Source organism: Argiope bruennichi, chromosome 6, assembly GCF_947563725.1.
Source record: "Argiope bruennichi chromosome 6, qqArgBrue1.1, whole genome shotgun sequence".
Lineage (NCBI taxonomy): Eukaryota > Metazoa > Arthropoda > Arachnida > Araneae > Araneidae > Argiope > Argiope bruennichi.
The window spans coordinates 112,524,901-112,551,468 of record NC_079156.1 but is presented as its reverse complement, the minus strand read 5'-3'; the positions used below and the strand labels follow the sequence as shown (position 1 = coordinate 112,551,468).

At 31.7% G+C, this 26,568-nt stretch overlaps 1 protein-coding gene across 1 annotated transcript in view; it reads left to right on the top strand.

Moving 5' to 3' along the window:
- Positions 1-23,415, top strand: part of LOC129971070 (nose resistant to fluoxetine protein 6-like) — a 96,165-nt gene extending 72,750 nt beyond the window's left edge. Inside the window, exons 10-15 of the mRNA XM_056084541.1 lie at positions 1,317-1,396; positions 2,878-3,000; positions 7,189-7,309; positions 9,111-9,297; positions 12,383-12,525; positions 20,808-23,415. Of these exons, the coding sequence (XP_055940516.1) occupies positions 1,317-1,396; positions 2,878-3,000; positions 7,189-7,309; positions 9,111-9,297; positions 12,383-12,525; positions 20,808-21,134 (981 nt within the window). The 3' untranslated portion in view covers positions 21,135-23,415. The remainder of the gene's footprint in view (positions 1-1,316; positions 1,397-2,877; positions 3,001-7,188; positions 7,310-9,110; positions 9,298-12,382; positions 12,526-20,807) is intronic.
- Positions 23,416-26,568: the final 3,153 nt, after the last annotated feature.

Genomic DNA, 26,568 nt, shown 5'->3' with positions numbered 1-26,568 from the left:
AGATTCTTATAATATTTTAATAGAATTTATCAAAGGTTTGATCATCTGTCGGTTTATTCTTTCTCATGCAACAACTCAAAAACGCATAGTCCTAAAAAGCTGAAATTTCGTTTATGAATCTTTCAATTATAATCATATTTTTTTTTGTCAAAATTTGATTTTAATCGATCGGAAACTAGATGTCCAAAATAGTTTTCGATTTTCGAATAAATGCGCATTTACCGCATTCCAGGGCCAAACATCGCGGGATAGATTCAATAAAATTGCTAGATCCACGCCAAAGACATAATATTTTTTTTAAGTGTTATTCGCCAGTGACATGAAAAGAATTCGAGGCATTACCCTAGTTATACAGTTTATGCAAGGGGATTTCTTCTTCTTATTTATTTACTTTTTGTTTCAAAAGTTGACTTTTTTCTCTTAATGTCTTCATTTTGCAATTGTCTATAAATACGATGGCTGTAAACAATGACATGTGTTTTATCAGTGACACTTTTATAACTTTGATGCTATTGCATAGGACTAAAGAAATCATGGAATTATTTCTTTAGTCCTATGTAAAACGGGCAAAATACTTATGACATAATCCAACGGCGAATCCTTTATGATTTTCCACGTACAATGAACTTGAGTTGTCGTAAATTATGTCAGGCGGGATACATTAGAAAGAAATAGATTCAGCACATCCTAAATTTAGCAATAATTTTCCACGCTTTTCGCTAATAATGAGTTTATATTATACATAATCATAGTCATAGTCATACATCTGAATCTCCGACCCGCCCGAAGGTACACGGATTTAAACCATACAGCAACACTGGCAGGAACTGTGTTTAAGTCCTAAAGGCCATCACTGGCCACGGTACAACCTTCCCCGAAGAAAGTACGCCCCGTCATCGATGGGAGGAGTCAGATCCTCCACCTATTTGTGTACCCTCCTGGGTGGCGAGATCTAACCACCATGCCGGAAGCATCTCATCCTTATTTCAAGTGCCCCTCCGGGGGGCTGTTTATATTATGCAATCTTACATTTGAATTAAATTACGCTGTTACAGAGTATTATATAAATAACAAATTGTTTTCACTTAAAAATATTTGAACTTGCTTGCAATTGTTAAATAGTGATTTAAAAAAAAATTGGTAGTTAGAGTCTTAAGAAATATCCTATTTTTTTATTGGTTTTATTAGTCTAATACAACCTAGTCATATTTATTTCGCTTTTCTTTCTTTCTTTCTTTTCTTTTCTTTCTTTCTTTCTTTTTTCGAAAATCCCATATGTCCTATTACTAAATATGTTTCGTTGTATTTTTTTTCAGTGTCTGGAGCATACATGGTACCTTGGTGTCGACATGCAGTTGCACATATTGGGTCTATGTGTTTTGCTACCTCTCATCAAGTAATAAACGTTCTTTATTTTATGTAAATTATGATGTTTTCCTACGGGAAGTTTTAAAATTAAAACGAGTTAATTCGTAATTACATTAGAACATTTAAAAAAATATTTTGCTAATTTTTTTATATTATATCTTAAACTTTCTAGGTGGAAATGGTTTTTTTTTCAATAATATGCGAGATTTCTAAGATTTTCTTTGTTTTCGATCTGCAGCTTTGCTTATTTATTATTTATATAAGAAAATTACCCTTAATTATATATAATTTTAACGACGATCACAATAAAAATATATGGATGGAAACAGATAAACCTTATAAAGCACCAGTAATAAAGAATTTTAGGAAAAAGAACAGTTAAAAGACATGAAGAATAAAATAAATACATAAAGAATAAAAAAAAAATATACAAAATATAATAAACTTAAATAAAAGAAATAAAAAATAAAAAAAAATACATAAAGAATAAAAGAATATACAAAATATAATATAAGCAAATAAAAGACAAAGAATAAAAAATATACAAAATATAATAAATTCAAATAAAAGACAAAGAATACAAAATATGCAAAATATAATAAACGCAATAGAAACATAAAGAATACAAAATATAATAAACGCAATAGAAACATAAAGAATAAAAGACAGTTTGATGGTGCAAAATCCGAGCTGTATGGTATATGTTACCTCATTTCTCAACTGTATAGTAATTTTTTAAGAATAATAAATAAGGCCCATAATCTATTTTCATAGGAAAAAAACATTAAAAACATCTAAAATATTTTATTTCTTCATAACTTGTTTTACATAGTCATGAAAATAAATTGTCTTATAATCATTTATATAGTCATTTGAACTAATTTTAATGGCTTGGAAGCAACAAAAAATGTTCAATGCTTTCATTATTACAACAAATGATATTATTATTATTATTTAAAGGACCAGATAACTAACATCAAAATAACCCGTATGATTGATCAAAAACCATTCACAAAAATATCTAAACAACAGTTAGTGAAAACGGTAATACTTTTGCACCAACTTATATTTACAATCAACTTCTGAATGTGAGATGCTCCTTATTGGGATGTATCCTATTATCAAATTTTGCATATAGACAATACGGTGATTAAATTTGAGAAATAATGAACATACGGAGATAAATATGAAAATTACATATTTATTAAAGGGGTATGTTATGTAAAAAATTTACTTAACATACGCCGTTTTTGGGTCGACTTAAAAATAATATGCAGTCACCAAAGTGGATTATTTTGTTGTCGATTTCTTGCTTAATGTAAAAATCTGACAATTTTAATCGCAAATCCGAAAAGCATTTGTTACCATTTATTTAAAACCTTTGGCGAGTTTTTAGACTGTTAATACAGTTTTGTCGGGTTTAGCAAAAAAAGAACGCTAATCTTAAATTTTAATTTTTTTTAATGACTAACAAAATATTGCAATATTGATCATTCCGTTGACTTACAGATGGCCAAAACTTGGTGCATTTGTTGGCGTCGTCTTAACAATCGGCTTTGCCGCCGTCGCTGCCATCATCAACCTCATCAATGATTTTCCACCCAGTCTGCTTGGTCTCTTTCCTGACCCAGAGTAAGCAAAAGATCACTCTTGAAATTCATTTTTCTTTAGTGACATATTTTATATTCGTTAAAATATTTGTTAGACAAAAATTATAATTATTCCATCTCATTTTATGCCTTATGAAATATGCTTTCAAGTCGATTTTTCACATCATAAAATATGAATTCGAAATATTATTTATATAACATCACTTTAGTGTCAATTAATTTTATTTAACCCTTTTCACTCGAGAAATTACTTATGGTTACCATTCAAGACAGTGCCTCATTTTGACGTTTTACTTATCTATTTTCCAATATTGATTGTTAAAAATACCTATAGAATGGTAAAGAGATGTAAATTAACTTTTCGGGAAAATTCAACTTGAAACAACTTTATATATTTATTTTTCGGAATAATGAACAAGCCTTTGTATTAGGTGAATAATTTTGCATCGAATTACTTTTCCGAGTGCAAAGGGTTAAAATTTGTCATAACAGGGAGAAAAAAACGAATAGTTCACTACTGTACTATTATAGCTTTTAAAAATATAAATAAACTTAATTTTTAAGAAACTAGTCGATATTAGGATTTCAACATGCTATGCCACTCCGGTTTAGAGGAATAGCACAGTATGATGTACTCTCTTCAATGTAGGAAAGCACTCGCATCATATAGGGAATCGCAAAATAAGGAACATGTATAATCGGGCAAGTCTATGGAAGCCTAAAACATAATTTGTAACAGTGCATATTGCTTGTGAGATGTTACTTTTTTTAAATTGTCACCTTCACTGTTCATATAAAGGACAAGACAAGTGTTTGCATTTGCCTTTTTAAATTAAAAAAAAAAAACTTTCTGGAGTACTTCTCGTCATTTTCAAAACTAGTAGCTTCTTTTCCTTTTTCCTTCTATACTTCTTTACATTCGCAGAACATATAGCGGGGGTGATATGGTATTGGAAGGGAGACGACAAACCCTCGAAGGTGACGCAGTCCACAAGTCAGGGTACTATCATTTGACCTCTAATTGGTGGCATCTCAAAAATGAGAATGAAAAGCTTCCGGTATGGTGGTTTGTTCTCGTCACCCTGGTGGGCACAGGAAAAAGTGGAGGTCCCATCGATAACGGGACGTCCTTTCTACGGGAAGGATTGTACCGTGGCCGGTGATGGCCTTCAGGACTCAACCACATTTTCGTCAGTGTTGCTATCGCGGTGGTCCGGTCATTCAGTTTTTTCCGTGTGTCTTGGGATGGATCGGAATAGATTACCCTCATCTGACTTCCTGTTGTTGAGATGCATTATGCTGTATTTTGTGCTTCGTAATATAACTACCCTCATCGGACTTCCTGTTGCTGAGATGCATTATGCTGTATTTTGTGCTTCGTAATATGATTACCCTCATCGGAATTCCTGTTGTTGAGATGCATTATGCTGTATTTTGTGCTTCGTAATATAATTACCCTCATCGGACTTCCTGTTGTTGAGATGCATTATGCTGTATTTTGTGCTTCGTAATATGATTACCCTCATCGGACTTCCTGTTGTTGAGATGCATTATGCTGTATTTTGTGCTTCGTAATATAATTACCCTCATCGGACTTCCTGTTGCTGAGATGCATTATGCTGTATTTTGTGCTTCGTAATATAATTACCCTCATCGGATTTCCTGTTGTTGAGATGCATTTTGCTGTATTTTGTGCTTCGTAATATAATTACCCTCATCGGATTTCCTGTTGTTGAGATGCATTTTGCTGTATTTTGTGCTTCGTAATATAATTGCCCTCATCGGACTTCCTGTTGTTGAGATGCATTATGCTGTATTTTGTGCTTCGTAATATGATTACCCTCATCGGACTTCCTGTTGTTGAGATGCATTATGCTGTATTTTGTGCTTCGTAATATAATTGCCCTCATCGGACTTCCTGTTGTTGAGATGCATTATGCTGTATTTTGTGCTTCGTAATATGATTACCCTCATCGGACTTCCTGTTGTTGAGATGCATTATGCTGTATTTTGTGCTTCGTAATATAATTACCCTCATCGGACTTCCTGTTGCTGAGATGCATTATGCTGTATTTTGTGCTTCGTAATATAATTACCCTCATCGGACTTCCTGTTGCTGAGATGCATTATGCTGTATTTTGTGCTTCGTAATATGATTACCCTCATCGGACTTCCTGTTGCTGAGATGCATTATGCTGTATTTTGTGCTTCGTAATATAATTACCCTCATCGGACTTCCTGTTGCTGAGATGCATTATGCTGTATTTTGTGCTTCGTAATATAATTACCCTCATCGGACTTCCTGTTGCTGAGATGCATTATGCTGTATTTTGTGCTTCGTAATATAATTACCCTCATCGGACTTCCTGTTGCTGAGATGCATTATGCTGTATTTTGTGCTTCGTAATATGATTACCCTCATCGGACTTCCTGTTGTTGAGATGCATTTTGCTGTATTTTGTGCTTCGTAATATAATTGCCCTCATCGGACTTCCTGTTGTTGAGATGCATTATGCTGTATTTTGTGCTTCGTAATATGATTACCCTCATCGGACTTCCTGTTGTTGAGATGCATTATGCTGTATTTTGTGCTTCGTAATATAATTGCCCTCATCGGACTTCCTGTTGTTGAGATGCATTATGCTGTATTTTGTGCTTCGTAATATGATTACCCTCATCGGACTTCCTGTTGTTGAGATGCATTATGCTGTATTTTGTGCTTCGTAATATAATTGCCCTCATCGGACTTCCTGTTGTTGAGATGCATTTTGCTGTATTTTGTGCTTCGTAATATAATTACCCTCATCGGACTTCCTGTTGTTGAGATGCATTATGCTGTATTTTGTGCTTCGTAATATAATTGCCCTCATCGGACTTCCTGTTGTTGAGATGCATTATGCTGTATTTTGTGCTTCGTAATATGATTACCCTCATCGGACTTCCTGTTGTTGAGATGCATTATGCTGTATTTTGTGCTTCGTAATATAATTACCCTCATCGGACTTCCTGTTGCTGAGATGCATTATGCTGTATTTTGTGCTTCGTAATATGATTACCCTCATCGGACTTCCTGTTGCTGAGATGCATTATGCTGTATTTTGTGCTTCGTAATATAATTACCCTCATCGGACTTCCTGTTGCTGAGATGCATTATGCTGTATTTTGTGCTTCGTAATATAATTACCCTCATCGGACTTCCTGTTGTTGAGATGCATTATGCTGTATTTTGTGCTTCGTAATATAATTGCCCTCATCGGACTTCCTGTTGTTGAGATGCATTATGCTGTATTTTGTGCTTCGTAATATGATTACCCTCATCGGACTTCCTGTTGTTGAGATGCATTATGCTGTATTTTGTGCTTCGTAATATAATTACCCTCATCGGACTTCCTGTTGCTGAGATGCATTATGCTGTATTTTGTGCTTCGTAATATAATTACCCTCATCGGATTTCCTGTTGTTGAGATGCATTTTGCTGTATTTTGTGCTTCGTAATATAATTGCCCTCATCGAACTTCCTGTTGGGATGCTGTATTTTGTGTGCTTCGTAATATAACTAAAAATAAAGTAGAGTGAATACAGAGTATATGAATTTTAGGAGTCTTTCTTTCCACCTGTTGGATCCAAGATTTAGCAGACAATTACAATTTTGGCAACAAGACCATCAACTAAATTTTATTTAATTTTCTTGCGTTTATGAGTGATCGCATTTCAAATACATGAGAATATAAAGACAAAAAAAAAATGGCCACCACTTTGACGGACTTCATTCAAACTTTTGTGCCCATCAAACAGATAGACAAACACAATTTGGAAAACAAGGTTTTCGAATTCAAGAAAATCTGAAAATTGGAGATTTTGACAAAATCTCGAATTTGAATTTTTTGACGATTGCAATACTTTATTTTGATTTACGGGAAAAGCAAAAATTTATCAATTGTCAAATTTATCTTATAAGCTATATCAGAAGCAGTCGCAATGTTTTTCTTGCATTATACGAATTAATATTGCTCTATAGCAAAATTGTATGAGAGTCCATTAATTTGTTCTTCTTTAAAAGGAAGATATTGGTGAAGTGTTTGATAAACATTGTTTTACATAGCAATAACTCCATTAATTTGAAAATTCATGGAATTCATACAGGCAGTCATATTATCAAATCAAATAATTATATCATTAATATTATTAAAGAAAATATTTGAATTTTCAGTGACCGAACTTTCCTCGAAGTTCCAACTTATTTCAAACCTTACGGGCACGCTGGACCTTATTTCGTCGGCATGTTGCTGGGATACATTCTCGTCAAATACCCGAAAATCGTCGTCCCTAGGGTAAGAAATATGATTTATAATATAAAATTTATATTATATTAAATAATAGCATGATTTTTATCCTTGTATTTCAGTTCTTCAGATTAGAATTTAAAAAAAAGCTATATTATAGTACTACATAATGCTGCTATATTATGCTGTAAATATTATAAAATTCATAATAATGAAAATCCTTCTTCAGCGCAATCTGTCTCTAAATAACATAATTAAGTATACCATACTTATCTATTGACTTTTTAAAGCAATTATATTGAAGCAGCTTGCAATTTAGATTAAGATACTTTTCCCGTATTATATATTACATAAATAATGTTACACAAAACTCCTGACTTTATATATGTTGAAAAGCAGGTTTGCTGTTTCACATGAAACAAACAATATTTCGAGTAAATTAATTATTTTATAAGTCATTACCTTTTTAAAAATCATTAATCCTTTTTGGAGCCTAGGAAGTATGCATACTACCAAATTCATGAATCTTTACATGAAGTTATGTAGGTTGGCATAAATTCTGACAAATCTTTCAATAAGATAGAAAGTTACTTCAATTTTTTTGCACCATTTCTCAATGACTGACCAATTTGGTCAGTCAAGTTACACCATTTCTCACACAAAATGGTGTTTTTTGATTTTCTGCTTAGTTATTAATTAACCAAATTAATTAATGAAGAAAATCAAATTTATCTAATAAGATAATCGAATCAGTTCTCTTAAGCCAATCTCAATCCTAAAAATATTTTAATATACCATGATTAGAAAAAAAAGGCCTTCCAAAGGATTATAAAGATATTCTATTTCTTGCCAATTAATTGCAATACCTAATGAAAGTGTAAAATGAATCTTAAATCTAGAGTCGAATAGAAAATAACAACACATATATGAATAATTTTGGAATAATTTTTTTAAGATGAATGATGAGATCTATGTGTTTGATGATAAACAAAGTATAATATGTGTGGTTATAGAATTTAAATATTACTGATCTCTTCTGAGCCCATGCAATTATAAGGAACTTTTCTTATGGGCATAAAGTATTTACAGTTTCTTTGTAAAAATAGATCTTAATTGATTAATAATTCCTAGCATAATTTTTCGGGCTTCTCACACTGTAAACCTTGTCCCCAAAATAAGCCTAGTTAAGGTCATCAGTCATGCAGATGCCAGACTTCTTGCCTTTAAGGATTAATCTGAATTCAGATATAACACACGAACATATTTGATAAAATAACGAATATCGTCAGTGAAACAGGCGCCTCACTTATTGCCAAATGACCGAAACAGGTGATCGATTAGTAGCAATCTTATTTCAGATTATTTTTATTTTATTCAGATTTAGATAATTAATTACTTTTAAAGTTGGATGACATCTTTAGGAATGGATTATTATTGACAGAAAAACAAAATACTTGCATTTGCTTTTGCATTGGTTCACAAGTTTGGCATATTGCCAAAGAGTTTGTGGTGGTAACTTCATAAGCCAGATAACAACGTCCGGAAAGGAGTGCACACTTTTGTCTAGTGGCTTTGTTACTCGGCTATGAACCCTAATGTTGCGAGTTCGAACCTCAAACTTCAAGGTATTATAGCAATGTATGGATGTCTTTCTTCAACAATATGTTCTGTGGCTCCTTTACGTGAATAAACGCAAATTGCAGAAGAAAAAAATAAAGCTCCTCCTAAAAATGACCCCTAATGCTAATATAATAGTAAATCTTGTTTTCTACGATTAAGGTAATGAAATGTTTCTACTGTATCTAATGAAGCATTGGATTCCACCATTTTCACAAATGTTATTTTTTAGGTTTGGAGGGTCATCGGGTGGTTGTTCTTCTCTACCACACAATGCGCAGTTCTGTACGGAGTGTACAACTGGAACAATGGATATCCCTGGACACCCACCATCGCTGCTGTGTACGCCGGCGTCTCGAAACTGGTCTGGTCAGCTGGAATTTTCTGGATGCTTTTTGTGTGCCTGACAGGAAATGGAGGTATGGCTATATTTATTTTTTAAGCTGAAATATTTTTTTTTTTAATTTGAGTGAAAGGAGGAAAATTATGAATTGTAATTTCAATTTTTATATCACATCCTACTTTTCCATTACCAAATTTCAAGTGAATGTCAAGCTGAATTTAATTTTATCATCGAAACACAGAAATTCGAAACTTGCAGACACGTAAAATTCTGAAAAATGAACACTAAAATAAACAGTTGTATTTAAACCAGAGAAAAATCAGTTGCAGTTCAAGTAAAAATTCGAAACATGACTTATCAGTTAAAAAAATGGAGCAAATATTTCTGAAGTTTATTTTATGGTTGAATGAAGTTCCTTTTTAAACGAAAACAAAGTTATTTGATAAAAGGCTCATTATTTGAAAGATCATTGATTCAAGGGTCACCCAATTTTTGATCCCAATAAAATTAACGTGCACTATAGCAGCATATATAGAGGAATTTTTGATCACAAATCCTTAATCTTCCGATCCGAACGTTACCAATTGGCTATTGACATTTACAAATATTTCAAAAACAAGAAAGTTTTTTACAAAATTATAACTTTCTTTAAAATAATAAATTTTTAATTAAACCTTAGACCGACATTTTCTTCTGAACCTACACTGTGGGTTTAGGCCCATGAGTTGCTTTTGATTGAAAGCACACTGTTTCTTTCCCTTTTTCATATCATGTTTTCGAAAAAAATAAAATATTTAAACATTGTATCGATTTTAACTCTTTTTGGCATCTCTTAAGAAATAATTTTCACATATTTTATTACTTGAGTTATTAAACAAAATTCTAACATATCTTCGAAACTCACTGAAAATATTGAAACTACATAAATTTATATTTAAAAAAAATATTTTAAGTCAAAAACACTAGGAAAAAATTGATTTTTTAAATCATGAAATTGCATCTAATGAGCTAGCCTGAGCTAACAAAGCAAAAAAGTACCTCAAAATAATAAATAAATCTAGAGTGTAACTGGGTTCTTACTGCGAGGATTGCTAATATATACAAAATGGAGTTTCCAAATTGTAGATACAAACACTTTAGACAATGTCAACAAGATCACATCAGATTGCTAAACATTACGTATTTTCACTCGTGTCCAACCATTAGAGACACAGTTGGACACTCCTGAAAATTGTAGATAGAAGCACTTTAGACAATGTCAACAAGATCACATCAGATTGCTAAACATTACGTATTTTCACTCGTGTCCAACCATTAGAGACATAGTTGGACACTCCTGAAAATTGTAGATAGAAGCACTTTAGACAATGTCAACAAGATCACATCAGATTGCTAAACATTACGTATTTTCACTCGTGTCCAACCATTAGAGACACAGTTGGACACTCCGGAAAATTGTAGATAGAAGCACTTTAGACAATGTCAACAAGATCACATCAGATTGCTAAACATTACGTATTTTCACTCGTGTCCAACCATTAGAGACATAGTTGGACACTAAAGAAAATTGTAGATAGAAGCACTTTAGACAATGTCAACAAGATCACATCAGATTGCTAAACATTACGTATTTTCAATCGTGTCCAACCATTAGAGACACAGTTGGACACTCCGGAAAATTGTAGATAGAAGCACTTTAGACAATGTCAACAAGATCACATCAGATTGCTAAACATTACGTATTTTCACTCGTGTCCAACCATTAGAGACATAGTTGGACACTAAAGAAAATTGTAGATAGAAGCACTTTAGACAATGTCAACAAGATCACATCAGATTGCTAAACATTACGTATTTTCACTCGTGTCCAACCATTAGAGACATAGTTGGACACTCCTGAAAATTGTAGATAGAAGCACTTTAGACAATGTCAACAAGATCACATCAGATTGCTAAACATTACGTATTTTCACTCGTGTCCAACCATTAGAGACACAGTTGGACACTCCGGAAAATTGTAGATAGAAGCACTTTAGACAATGTCAACAAGATCACATCAGATTGCTAAACATTACGTATTTTCACTCGTGTCCAACCATTAGAGACATAGTTGGACACTAAAGAAAATTGTAGATAGAAGCACTTTAGACAATGTCAACAAGATCACATCAGATTGTTAAACATTACGTATTTTCAATCGTGTCCAACCATTAGAGACACAGTTGGACACTCCGGAAAATTGTAGATAGAAGCACTTTAGACAATGTCAACAAGATCACATCAGATTGCTAAACATTACGTATTTTCACTCGTGTCCAACCATTAGAGACATAGTTGGACACCCCTGAAAATTGTAGATAGAAGCACTTTAGACAATGTCAACAAGATCACATCAGATTGCTAAACATTACGTATTTTCACTCGTGTCCAACCATTAGATACACAGTTGGACACCCCTGAAAATTGTAGATAGAAGCACTTTAGACAATGTCAGCAAGATCACATCAAATTGTTAAACATTACGTATTTTCACTCGTGTCCAACCATTAGAGACACAGTTGGACACTCCGGAAAATTGTAGATAGAAGCACTTTAGACAATGTCAACAAGATCACATCAGATTGCTAAACATTACGTATTTTCACTCGTGTCCAACCATTAGAGACATAGTTGGACACTCCTGAAAATTGTAAATAGAAGCACTTTAGACAATGTCAACAAGATCACCTCAGATTGCTAAACATTACGTATTTTCACTCGTGTCCAACCATTAGAGACATAGTTGGACACCCCTGAAAATTGTAGATAGAAGCACTTTAGACAATGTCAACAAGATCACATCAGAGTGCTAAACATTACGTATTTTCACTCGTGTCCAACCATTAGATACACAGTTGGACACCCCTGAAAATTGTAGATAGAAGCACTTTAGACAATGTCAGCAAGATCACATCAGATTGTTAAACATTACGTATTTTCACTCGTGTCCAACCATTACAGACACAGTTGGACACTCCTGAAAATTGTAGATAGAAGCACTTTAGACAATGTCAACAAGATCACATCAGATTGCTAAACATTACGTATTTTCACTCTCAACATATTTAAAACTGAATAAATTTCTTTAAAATTGTTGACTTAAATTTCCTTTCTTTCTGCAGGCATCATCAATCGCATCCTCTCGTGGAAGTTCTGGACTCCGATGGCTCGTCTCTCTTACGTCTTCTACCTCCTCCATCCTTTGGTCATCTGGGTGCACGAAGCCTTCGCACACAGCAACACTTACACTAGTCATTACTTCTGGGTAAGGTTTCAATTGATTTTTTTTATTAATAATATCAGATGAATACTGATCAATTCTTTTCATTTGACTAATAAATAGTATGATTGCCCACCAGAGTATTTCAATAGATTAAGTCATCTTTCAGAAAGATGTAGTGAAACCAACTGAAGTGGTTTCCTCAAAACTTTCTCACATATTCTCTAATATAAGCATTTATGCATTATTAATCGCATGCCATTTGTGAACAATAAGTAAGGAAGAACCTATTAGTGTGCGATCTCTGACGATGAATCGCTTGGACACGATTTATACAGAACAGAACGCCGTCTCATGCCCCCGTATCCGTGACCATTCTGTTCACTGAAAGGGTTTGATGGGCATGTTACGGGAATTTTATTTAATTAACAAAATATTTACAGTAGGGAAACGAAACAAAAATAATTATATACAGAATTTACAATTATATAAGAAATTATATCATGATGAGACCGTTTACATAATTTTTCAACTTAGAAATATAATTTGTAGTAATTAACTTAGAAATATAGTGCTGAGTGATAAAATGTGTAAAAATGTACATAAAATCTGTGTTCACTTATTTTTTATGATATAGTAGATCAGGATGCAATTAAAAAAAATCAGATGGAAAATAATTTGAGAAATGGAAATGAAGACAATCTCTGATTGATTGAAATGTGTGACAGGAGACTGCGTGCTTGTTTTTTCCCTTAGTCTTTTTTGGTATAAGACTTGATGTTGAGTGCTATGGAGGCAAGAATAGGTCTCTATTTTCACTTATAAATTTGATTATACTGTGGATTTTTTTTGCCTGGTAAGGAAATTGCTGGCGACTCTTTTCAGCCATTCCTGTTCATGGCTTGGTGATGGTTTTTTCATATGCCAGGAGATTGTAAAGAGGCCTTCTGTAGCATAATGAAGTGCGGTGCCTATCCCACCACAACTGCACTGGTCACTCTCAGGCAGATTGAACCATTTGAGGTAGGCAGGAAAAGGGCCGTGTTCTGAGAAGAAAATAATTTCCTCTCTGTTCCAGTTAGTGGGATTAAGGTTGACTGAAGGCAGGATATTAAAAATTTTTCTGCCTGTGACACCATTGCTCCAATATCCTTGCCATTCCTCAAGCATGTCTTTCCGGAGGAGGGCTTTTATATGTACTTTAGGAAGCTTTGTTTGCAACGCGATTTATACACACGTAACAAAAATCGAATATATATTTTTGATACTCTTTTTTTCCGACCGACTAATCAAAATTTGATATAAAACTGCAACTGTAATCACAAAATCACATACCAAATTTCAAATATTTAGTCTTTTTGAATTATCGCATTTACATGCTTGAGAAAGTACAGACCAATAGAATGGTCAACATCCGGAAGGAATTGATTCCAAATTTTATCTATCTAGATCTCATCGTCTTGTAGATATCGTGCTAATTTTAAATTCCGTTTCGGTATTTTTTTTAAAATCGTGTGAGAACATGACGTTTTGGTTTGGGGTTTTTGAAATTTAAAAATATGCAGGCAGAAAATAAAGGGCATGGGTCGTAAGAAGTTATAGTGATATTTAAAGATATACAGTGGCTCAAAAAATTGAGAATACACCTTACTTTTACTTGATAAATCCGACTTTCAATGTAAATAACTTAACACCGGGAAGTGCAAACATGTTTTTATTTTTACACATAGCAAATGGTTTAATTTAGAGTAAAAATAAAGAAAAATCAACGAAAAACTTCTAAATTGAAAAGTTTCAGAAGCATTTTAAATAAACATACGCAGAATTTGGCCTCAAAAAATTGAGAATACACCAATGAAATTCTTGTAATATCTCGCATAGAAAGAACATGTCAGTATTTAGTTGCATGTCTTTTGGTTTTTATAATGGCTTCTAAACGTCGTGGTACCGATTCGACCAATTTTTGGCGGTTGCCTGAAGATATTTTACCTCATTCTTCTTGAAACACTTGTTTTAAATGGGTTTTGTTTCTAATTTTGTGTTTTGGGACCACTTTTTCGAGTATGGTCCACGAATATTCAATGGTATTGATGTCGGGGAACTGTGGTGCTGCGTGTAACTGCTGTTTACAATGAAAAAGACACTTTATTTTGACGTTACATGCATTCTGTTTGGGGTCGTTGTCCTACTGGAAAATGAAATTTCCATCTAAACTCAGATTTTAGCACTTTTCTTTAGATTGCTGCGAAGTATATACAAGTAAACCATATCGTTAATAATGCCATCAATAAAAATTAAATTTCCTACCCCGGATGAAGCCATGCAACCTCAAATCATCACGGAGTCACCATCATGTTTAACTGTAGGAGGTAAATTTTTTAGATCCAAGCAGTATTAGGCTTTCTCCATACAGTACGATGGCTGTCATTGCCAAAAATGTTGAGTTTTATTTCATTACTAAATATAGCTTTCTTCCAAAGTTTATTGGTCTTCAATAGATGAGTTTTTGCAAAATTCAGATGCTTTTTCTGAATTTGCAAGCTGATGAAAGGTTTCTTTCTAACAATGCTACTTTTATAACCAGCTTGCCTAAAGGCATTTTGCAAAGTTTAAGCACTTACATTTCTGCCTATGATTTGAAAAGTTTCTGCAACAAGTTGGATGAACCATTGGGTCGCAGCAATCTAAAGGAAAGTGTAAAAATTTAGGTTAAGATGGAAATTCCATTTTCTAGCAGGACAACGACCCCAAACAGAATGCACGTAATGTCAAAATATGGTGCCTTTTTCATTGTAAACAGCAGTTACACACACCACCACAGTACCCCGACATCAATGCCATTGAATATTCTTGGGCCATACACGAAAAAGTGGTTCAAAAACACAAAATTAGAAACAAAACCCATTTAAAACAAGTGGTGCAAGAAGAATAGGGTAAAATATCATCAGATACCATTAAAAATTGGTTGAATCGGTACCATGATGTTTAGAGGCCATTATAAGAGCCAAAAGACATGCACCTTAATATTGACACTTTGTTTCTATGCCTGATATTGCAAAACTTTCATTGGTGTATTCTCAATTTTTTGAGGCCAAATTCTGCGTATGTTTATTTAAAATGCTTCTGAAACTTTTCAATTTTGAAATTTTTCGCTGATTTTTCTTTATTTTTACTCTAAATTAAGCCATTTGTTATGTGTAAAAATAAAAACATGTTTGCACTTCCCAGTTATGTGTTATTTATATTGAAAGTCGGATTTATCAAGTAAAAGTAAGGTGTACTCTCAATTTTTTGAGCCACTGTATATATTTTAAATTTTCATCTACAATTTTTCTAGCTTGCAAATAGTTTTGGAACTGCAACGATTTTAACTCAACGATTACTAAACTCGATTGATTTTGAGATGGTCAAAAACCACCGCTTTTCTATATGTTGGTGATTACGAAATATTAGTCATGTGAGAACATGATGTCGTTTACCCACCAGATTGATACCATGTGCTTTAAAGAAAGCAATGATCTTACATGATAACTTGAAATTTGCGACATCAAATTTCATTTTTTTCAAATCTTCGTTTGCTCTGCTTAGTATCATACAGCCTATCTCTGTATGCAATTCTTTGTTATTATTAAATTATTATTATTATTATTATTATTATTATTTTTTTTTTTTGCATTTCTTATGAAGCCTAATTTAAAGTTTTACATTCCTGTAAAACATATTTATAATGCAAAATCTTCCAAAGTACAACCGTAAAATAAAAGAAAGCCCAACCATTTTTTTTTTTTTTTTTTGACGATTACAATATTTCCGTTTTGTATACTTCTTATACAAGAAAGCAATATATATACTCATTAGCAATGTTTTAACTTTTATTTAAAACTGTTTGTTGATGTGAGCTTTAACAACGAATTAGAAGCATTGCTGAAAGTTTTCCTTGTTTTTCACCAAGAAAAACACACATATGTGCCATTAAAAACATCTACTGAAAACGAACTCGCTGAACAATATATTGGAACCAAGTCAGAGGCTCTACTTTAGTTGGTACACTGATAGATTTACACGATTCGCTTTGATTACCTGAAAATGTTATGCTTCACAGCATCATGATTTCTTGATTCACCTGCTTGGCTAAATATGCCACACGAGGCGCGATTAGAAAACTGTTATATCACACTTTATATAAATAGTAACCAGTAGTTCTTGCATTTACATGTTTGAGTGCACAATTTAACATTTATTGTGACTAGCTTTAAAAATATTTTTTTATTATAGTTTTCCTCAGTTCATCGGAAAACACTTTCAATCATCATTTGTCAAAACAATTCAACATAGAGAATACTATAATTATTATTAAACTGTAATTTCAGTACACGCTTTTGTTTAACTTGATGCCTTTCATTTCTGTAAAGAAGAAATTTTGAAATCAGTTTTTCATTCAATTCTTGATACGTTGCATTTCTGCAATTTTGCAACGTGCCTGCCTTTTTGAAGACCATATAATATTTTAATATTTTTAGAACCCAATTATTAACTAATCATATAAATCTTGATTACATAGGAAGAAAGGCTCTCTCGTAATATCCTGATAACCAGAGGGGGGAAAAATGCTGGTAAAAATGAAATGTTTAGTTTAGTTATATTAACGTCCTGTTTTAAAGCAACACTATTGCTATTTTGGCGGGGATCTCGTAATTTTGAGCCGCGGTCAGATGACAAGGACGACATCTGAGCTGGTAACCCCTCTCCAAACTTCCACACCAGCGGAAATTGCATTTGGCCCCGATGGAATAATGTGCACCAGACTCGCTTACACGACGGTTCTTCGGTGGAATCGTATCTCGAACTTGAGACTTCCCGTTTCGAAGCCGAGACCTTGCCACCAGACCACAGCGGCCAGATAAAATTCCTTGAAATTATAGTAATGACATAAAATTTGCTAACGTATAATATGTAGAAAATTGCATTTTTTTACCAATCAAAGATTTGCTTAATATATTTAAAAATAGAAAATAACTTTCTATGATACATTTAGGTTTAGCTTACACGTAAGAGCATAATATACTGGAAATGATATTATAATGACATCATAATAAATAAAAAATTCAGAGCATTCATTAAAATTATTCTAAAATACTAAGAATGTTATTCAAATTTACTTAAAATATTTCTAGAAGCAGGTCACTATTTTAAATTTCTGTCTTAGTCGCTGATCGGAATATTTTTTTTTTTTTTTCAATTTCAAGTATTTGAGAAAAGCGTGTATTTCAAAAATGATTTAAATTTTTTTATTCTTTTAATTTTATAATTTTTTTATATTGCCATGTAAAATAGTCGTTATCATAAAATTAATTCTTTTTATAAGTGAATTACGAAATTTATAATTTATAATCCAAAATAGGAAAGAACGTATGCGTTACGTCCTTGGATGTACATCAGGGAGATAGCAGCTAATTGACAAAAATGGCATTTCCCCGACGTTCTCTACTTAAGATTCATAAAAGCAAAACTAGGGAATACCTCTACTTTCTTTAAATTTTGTTAAAATTTTTTATTGTTACTATTTGAACAAAGGAAGGAAATAAGCTATTTCTCCCTATTGCTTCACCTACAAGAAAAACATATTAAACAAGAAGGGTTAAACCGCCAGCTCTTTATATCATTCACTTTCTAGATATTTTTCACTCTGAATGTAGGTTAAAGGCGAATTAGTAAGAAAACCCATCATAGATTCCATTCTAAAAGAGAGTTTAAAATAATTTTTTTAAAAAATATTTATCTCACTGTTATCACTTATATCTATGTATAAGAAATGCTAGCATACGTGGCACAGAAGTCGCTTTTATTACTTATTACCGAATGGGAACTGTCAAATATAAACAAACTATAATTCAAAACCTTTCAGTTTGTGTCATTGAACACTTAATTCAACGCTTCACTTAGTTAATTAAGGGAGTTGCAAAATATTGTTAGAAGTGCTCAGGAGACAGCTCGCCGTGTTATCAAAAACTCTATTCGATCAGAGGAAAGGAGAAGTAAAAGTAATAAAAAATTGATATAGAAAAGTTTAATAGAGCAAATCTTAACCATCGCCGGATAGGTAATCACTGTGACTTGCCTATGGAAATGGATGCATCTTCCAAAAGTATTATCCCACAAAAATTATTTTTGCGTTATCTTAAAACTGAAAAAAATTATCTTTCTAGAATACCAATTTCATTTCTGTAGAATTCACTTAATTTTTTAATTATTTTTTTAAAATTTCATTTTATATCCAATTTAGTAAAATATTATTAGAAATGCCCGGGAGACAGCTCGCCATGTCATCAAAAATTCTATTCAATCAGAGGACAGATGAAGCAAAAGAAATCAAGAAGGCCGAAATAGACGTCAAACAAAAAGTTTAATAAAGCAATGATATAAAATTAACTATCTCCGGATAGGTAATCGCTGCGTCTTGCTTATAAAAATTGATGTTTGTATCTTCCAAAAGTATTATCTCACAAAAAAATATTATTGCATTATCTTAAAACTCAAAAAATTAACATTTTAAGGATATCAATTTCATTTCTGTATAAGTTTTGCTTTATTTATTTTTTTTTAATTTTTTATTCCCAAACTGTAGAAATATTTTTATTATTGGCTTGAAATGCAAATTCATCTACAAAAATTAAATCGCATTGTTTTAACCAAATTAAAATTAACATTAAAAAAAAACCTGCAATACTTGGATAATTACTCCCACTTTTATTTCGCTGCATACACACTTTTTAATCTGCTCGCACTGTAATTAGATTCCATTCGTGTTTTCAGCCGTATCAAAAACAAGATGAAACCTTTCTTTTAAAAAGTGCATTCCATAATTAATTGTTGAACAGTCTAAAAAGTCAATAACCTAGGTTAATAAGTGGGTAGTTTTATCATATTTAACATTCTTTTCCGAGTTTAATGACTCATTAAGTGCAATTAAGTAAATTATTTATTTAATTCTATAATTTAATGATTTAATTCTAATTTGCATTTTAATTTTATTAAAATACAAATTATTTGTGCAGAGAAAGAGTCAATGACTTTTTCTTTCATGCATGGAATCACCAACATTCTTCCATAATATATAGGCTTATTTAAGATATAATAATAGTAGCCGCATTTATTTGTTCAACTATCAACAAAGAGTAATTAAACTAATTATAAAAATGAAATAATATATTAGTTATTATTATACTAAATAATATATGTACTTTTATTTACAATTATTAAATAATATATCAATTATTGCTTTGTTTACTATACTACGAAAGGCAAAACTCTCACATATAAAATTTCACAAATCTCACCACTTGAGGCATTTGTGATCTTATTTAATGCCATAATTTCATACGAGTAAAGGAATAGCACTTTTATTAGAGAATATGCAAAAAAATTTCAAGGAGATCATTTCCACTGATCCTTAAATTATATTCTTGTATAATTTATGAATAAAATATTTGTATTCTATGAGCAATAGCACTTTTTAACGGTTGTGCATTTATATGGAAATCTCCCTAGAATTATTTCTTAGTTTTCTTATAGCATTGTTTTCAGTATCTCATGCTTTTAAGTTGGCTTTATTATTTTTTTTAACTTCTTTTTTACAAAATCATTTTCTTGTTTTTTCCTTTATTATTTCTGTTAATGATTTCTGCTCGTAAAACCGGAGTTTTTTTATTAATAAAAGTAGAAAACGATAAAAAAATTGTTTGAAGTCGATAATATTTTTCCTAATTCGCCATTACCATAGAACCTTGTAATCAATTTTTTTCTTATATTCATTATCAGATGGTATCTTCCATATGCAATCCAAACTTAATTACAATTACTAACAAATTGATTACCTATATTCTGAAAACATTAAAATATTGCATTATCATCGAGGACTCTCATCTGTTCAAAATTTCGAAGCACTGTTACAGCATTAAGCGCATAAAGAAAAGCAACTGCAAGATTTCACTTTTACAAACATGAAACCAGGTCAAGTTAAATAAGAATATCTATGAGGACACAATGGTATAGTTACAGGGAAGAGGAAGTACAGATGTTTCCTGCTGCTACCTTATGTGACGCAATTTAGTCAAAGTTTTATGGTGTTTAAATAATTTTTTAGAAGATATATTATCAAAGGGGAAAACATAATGCCATGCCATGGGATGCTACTTACCTTCACTATGCTATTGCGCTTGAAAGCAACTATTGCACATGCTGTTTCAGTGCCTTCACTTTACATTCGACTTCTTTTATATGTAGTTTGTTTTAGATATTTATCAAAAGATTATTCCTTGTCATTTTAGGTCTATAACATCTTGGGTCACTACATGGTAACCATGGTGCTTTCCCTCATCGTCAGCTTGACCTTCGAAGCACCCTTCCTCGCCCTCGAAAAGATTCTTTTCGGAGGGGGTGGCAGGGACAGAGGAGATTCCACTCCACCTCTGAAGAAAGTGCCCGAGTTGCCCAATTACGACTCTGAGATGAGGCCCAGAAACTACACTCACAACAAGTATCCGGAGGGTCAGACCAATGGCAGCTACAGAAATGGAGGAGACGGTCTGTACAGACCACGAGAAAATGGTCATCATAAGAATGGACAGGAGAATGGAGCTTTTTGTCGCCTGTGAAGAAAAGAATGACATGCATTGATACCCATCAGTAGTTGTACAATCGTCAAAGAAGCAATAACATATATACTACAAATATTTTACAAATAATTCATTGCAGGGAAGTAAGTTTGTTCCAAACATGAATGGAACAACTCTAAAAGGAGATAATATAAGGAAGTATAAATATCTTTAAAGTCCTCTGTTCAAATTGCCAAATTCACATAATATTTAGGCATCCTTATTTGCTGAAATAAAAAAAAAAGTTACAAGTTTGAAATTTTGACAGAAAAACATTTTCACAAACATTGGCTTTTATTGTAATATTGGCCAGCGTTTTCAGAAATTTCGTGTTATTCTGGTAATCATTTGGTGGCTTAAGAGAAACTTTCGGAATAATTTTGCAATCTCTTGATCAAATTCTATTATATTAAATCAACAGATCACTTTTGTTTTTATTAGATATGCCCACCTTAGACTTATCTTAATATCCATGTTTATTCCATTTTGGAAATAGAATTCCAACATTTCTTTCAGTTTTGCTTTCTGATTTCCTTTGACTCGATATATATTATGTTTTTCTCATGGTACACATCTGGATCTTTTCATTCATCTGTTAAGTTCACGTCTTGCAATCGAATGAAAAGTAAGATATTTTTAACTCTAAACATTTCACTGTGTGATGTAAATGTGCAGAGATTTCAACCACAGATTATATACGGCAAGAAGCATTTGCAATCGAAATATTCAATTTCTCAGAGTAAACTAATAGCTAAGAATTATAACGCACTTTGCTTTTGACAAAATTTTATCTGTGTTACTAAGATAATTCTGGAACTAAGTATTTCAAATTTATAAAATTACATTTTAACTTTTGAAGTGCTGCATTCATTAGTAAAAACAGTGCAACGCATGCGCAGTTTTAAGATGAACGTATGGCTAATAAAGATTATTTGAAAAAGCACAATTTTCTTTCAAAATAATAAAAAAACCCGTAAATAAAGCAGATATGTTGCAAATTAAGTGGATAGAGGTTTTAAATAAAGGCCAAAAATATATTTTTCTCAATACACATTTCATATTTTGTGTTGAAAAAGATGTCTAATTTTAAAACTGAAACCACCTATATTTTTGATAAATGAATATAAATATATTTTTTACAAAATTTTATTAAAATTTAATTGATGACATTTTATAATTTTTCCCATGCAGAATTAAAATCATGGGAATATATTAAAAAATTAATTCTCTTACTGATATTAATGTGTTAAAAGCAAACGAAAACTAGTTTTCACTGTGGTATTTCACATACATGGTTCAGCTCAATTTAAACATCATAGTGACGACGACAGTTTAAATATGATTGGTGTTAATATCTAAAATACAAATTCTACTTAAAGTTTGAATTTTACAAAATATTGAAGGGAAGCAAATTTTAAATGGCTATTTGCAATGTATTTCTAAAACGTAAATTTTTTTTAAAAAAATTGTTGAATATGATTTCATGATCGTAAGTTGCACGTTGCAATCATATTTGAACTTATTCATTTATTTCAAACCCATTTATAGAACTGATCATTTTTGATACATTTTGTATCAAAAACAAATATTTAATTTTATAACAAATTTGTAGAATTCAATACCCAATAAGATGCAAGATTCAATAAGATATATATGATCCAATAAGATCTGACTGTATGGAATTCAATATCTAATAGATCTAATAGATGATACACAATTTATCGAAAATCAAAAATAAACTTGGTCACGAAATTTGAATATTGAAGTGAGAATAATTGTTTTTGTGGCTTAGAGCTAAAATAAATTACATTTTCAAATGATCAAATGCTTCCTAGGGTCTTACAGATGTCAAAAATACGATTACGGGTTGAATATGGGTTCATTCTTGGGAATTATTTCATAATATCAAATACAGTACTTATTTTTTTAGTGTTTGTATATAGTACTAAAAATTGTCTGATATATATACATTTTTTTTCAATATTTTTCATGTGTATCATTTTGTGATTATTATTTTATAATATAATAATCTTTGTATATTTAATAAACATTTCTTTTACACATAATTCCTTGTTTCCATTATTGTTCATCCTTATTCTTGTCATATTTCATGTTGGGTTATACAAAACGTGAAAAAATTCTCATATTGGAAGAAGGTGTTCTGTAAATATCATAATCTAAATCTGTTAATAGACATTTAGCAGACGATTCCTTTTCAGACATTTTATGACTGCTACCATTTTTATTTCTGTTAAAATATCATTAAAAAGTAAAAGCAAACGATTTTTTCTTTGATAAACATATTTTATTAATATTATTTCGTTTATTTTTTGTATAATAGCTTCAATTGTAACCCTTCTGGAATCTGGCAATGTTTGTAAGATGCGCTGTTAAGTTGAAAGAATAAACAAGCCGATGGAATTCTAAATTGCTTGGAGTATTATTTTAGTTTTTAAGAATTTAAGATGCTCTTAAAGTTATAGTTTGAAGCTTAAGAAAACGGGTAGTTTTCTAGAAAGCATGCAAAAGAAGGCTTTTTGCAATTAATGCAGAAAATATTTTGCATTTCATTTCTTTTAAATAGGATTATTGCAGATATTTTTAACATAGTGGAGTCCAGTTATAGTAAGGCGTAAAAAGAATTAGTGTATTCTTAAGGGACCTCTAAGGGGGAGGGGGGTGCATCTTGAAAAGTGGTGACGAGAAGCATCCGGTTTGCTGGTTGGTTCTCGCTTTCCTGGTGGATAAACCTTAAGTGTGTTTGCTTGTGGTCAATGATGATCATTAGGACTCAACCACAATGCCTTCCAGCATGTTGTCGCGAATCTGATGGTCATTTCATTCACTGGGTAGCTTCTTTACGATATTCTTTAAGGAATGATTCTTGTTTAAGAGCACAGTATGGCCATAGAATTAAATTCCCTAATTGGAAGAATCTGAAACTAAAATTAATTAATGAAATGAAACAGAATTTCTGATACAGAGTATGAAAGGCATGAAGAAATGAATTCAGAGGGGAAAAACAAGTTCAAAAAATCTCTAGGGCCGTATCTTGTTTATAAAAAAGGTCAACACACTGAAAATGTATGTAGAATAAGGGAATATAATTTTAACGTTTAATTAAAACCATTAATTTTTTATTAATTAACAAAGAAATTAATGAGCTAAATTAACTCCTTTGAATCTGAATGTCTCGCAGAGAATTAATGAACTCCAGTTCTCTGCAAAATTCCTATAAGGCGTCATTCATATTTTAACTGTATTTTTTATCACAAGCAGTATTTTTTTTACATTAAAAAAACAATTTATTTTTGGTTTCTTTCATAATAATTTATCCAATTCCGACAATGCCAAGATCTCGTATATCGGAGTTTATTTTTTTTTATCGGAATATATATTTTTTTCATGCTTTCCACACTGTGTATATGAAATTTGCTTTTATTCCATCCATTAATTCTAATTGTAAATATCACCAAACAAGAAATTATTTAATACCCACACTTGTATTTGAGAAAATGCATCTTATTTAATTTTTCCCCAACCAAGCATAATTTATTTATCACAATGTTTGATTATATATTTCGTTTAACACATTGGTCATCATGGTAGTCACCAAGACTGACATCTGATTATTTCAGTAGCGCCGTTGGGGGGGGGGGGGTTATAGGTGCCTGACAAAATAGAGTGTTTTTTGTATTATTTCTCAGCTCTGCCAGTCACACTATCTGTGTATTTCAACATAAAAAGTGACCTGTAATTTGGCCTGAAATTTATTACTTGAAAGAAACATAGTATAAGCTCATTTGTAGAAATATTATTCCATCAATACTGAGACGCGCGCCGTTGAATGCACATAAAAAAACAATACACTTTGTTTAAAATGCACCAAAATATTAAAAAACTAATTATGTTATAAGCATGAAAAAAATCATTTTGCGATTCAAAATGATTGACGTCATGGAATTCAAGTAAAATTCTATGGTGACCAATAAATAACAAATTAATAAAAGTATAGGACACATTATGGTAAGTATATGGTACAGTATATCATCTGAATCATAATTATAGTTAATCGTTTTCTTTTTTTTAATATAATAAACACGCGGAACTATTTATTTCGTTCCAAAATTATTCAAAATTTGGTTTAACTTAAAATTCCAGCTTATTTTTAAAACGTAACGTGATTTCTTTAAAAGAATAACTTTATCATATTCATTTAAAGATTTTTATATTTTTGAAGCTGTTAAGAAAATGTTATTAGTTTTTATTATTTGTTCTAATGTTTCCATAAAATACGCATAACATTCCAGAAAAATTTCCCCATTTAATGTACCATTTAAATAAGTTATATCGAACTGATGGATTTCAATACCCACTTCACTGTAAGAACTATCATAATTCTAATAGATCCTTGGCGTTCAACTAGTGCAAATGTTCCATCAAATTCAATGCCAGGTTTTTGACTAAATCCTCTAGCTACAAATCGAACTTGAATTGTTTAGAAAGGAACCATCTGACTCATTTATTCGTCAAAACAAATTTACTTCCTATACAGTTTTTCGTAACTGATCTGTCCACGTGTACAAAGTATTGTTTTTCAAAATATTTCTTTCCATCAACTGAAGTTTATACCATTGCTAGGATTTTGCACTGGAAATTGACGCCTTAATTGGTATTTCGGCATTGAAGCCATAAACACAATCAGCTGATTCAGAATCTTTTGGTTCTAATATTTTTAACTCACATGACACTTCACGATAACGTAAAAAGGGTGTATTTCTCTGCAATAAGGAGGGGGAGGGATGTGAAATACTGCTCTCTTTCGTTCCAACTAAAAATTTATCTTTCTCACTCATATCATGCTAAGTTTCGGTTTCAGACTTACTCATTTCCTGTTCCTTTTTATTTGGCTCAATAAGATTGCTTGGAATTAAGGATTCGCATACGTCATTACATGATTTATTGTCAAATTCATCAAAGAATTTAATGCTTCTTGAAATAATAAAACGCTTTTCGTCAGAAACATACATGCGAAAAGCTTTCGAGTTATCTGAATAATCCACAAATTTGTCTTTCTTTGATGTAGCAGAAAATTTGTGACTAAGCTTGTTATCTAAATACGCAGTACAGCCAAAAGTCTTAAAATAACATTCGGAACTCATTTTTTAAGAAAGAGCTCTTGTCAGGCATCTATTGTGTATGTCATGAGCAGTATTTACAGCTTCTGCCCACATAATTAAGGGTAATTTTGCTTGCGTTAACAGACATCTACAAGAGATCTGTTTTTATACTCAACTATACCAGGTTGTTCTGGTCAATACAGAACAGTTAATCTACCTTCTATTCCATTTATTTTTAGAAAATTATGAATTCACCATTAATCAATTCTCTTTCATGATCTCCCATAAAGATCTTAATTTTACCACAATTTTGA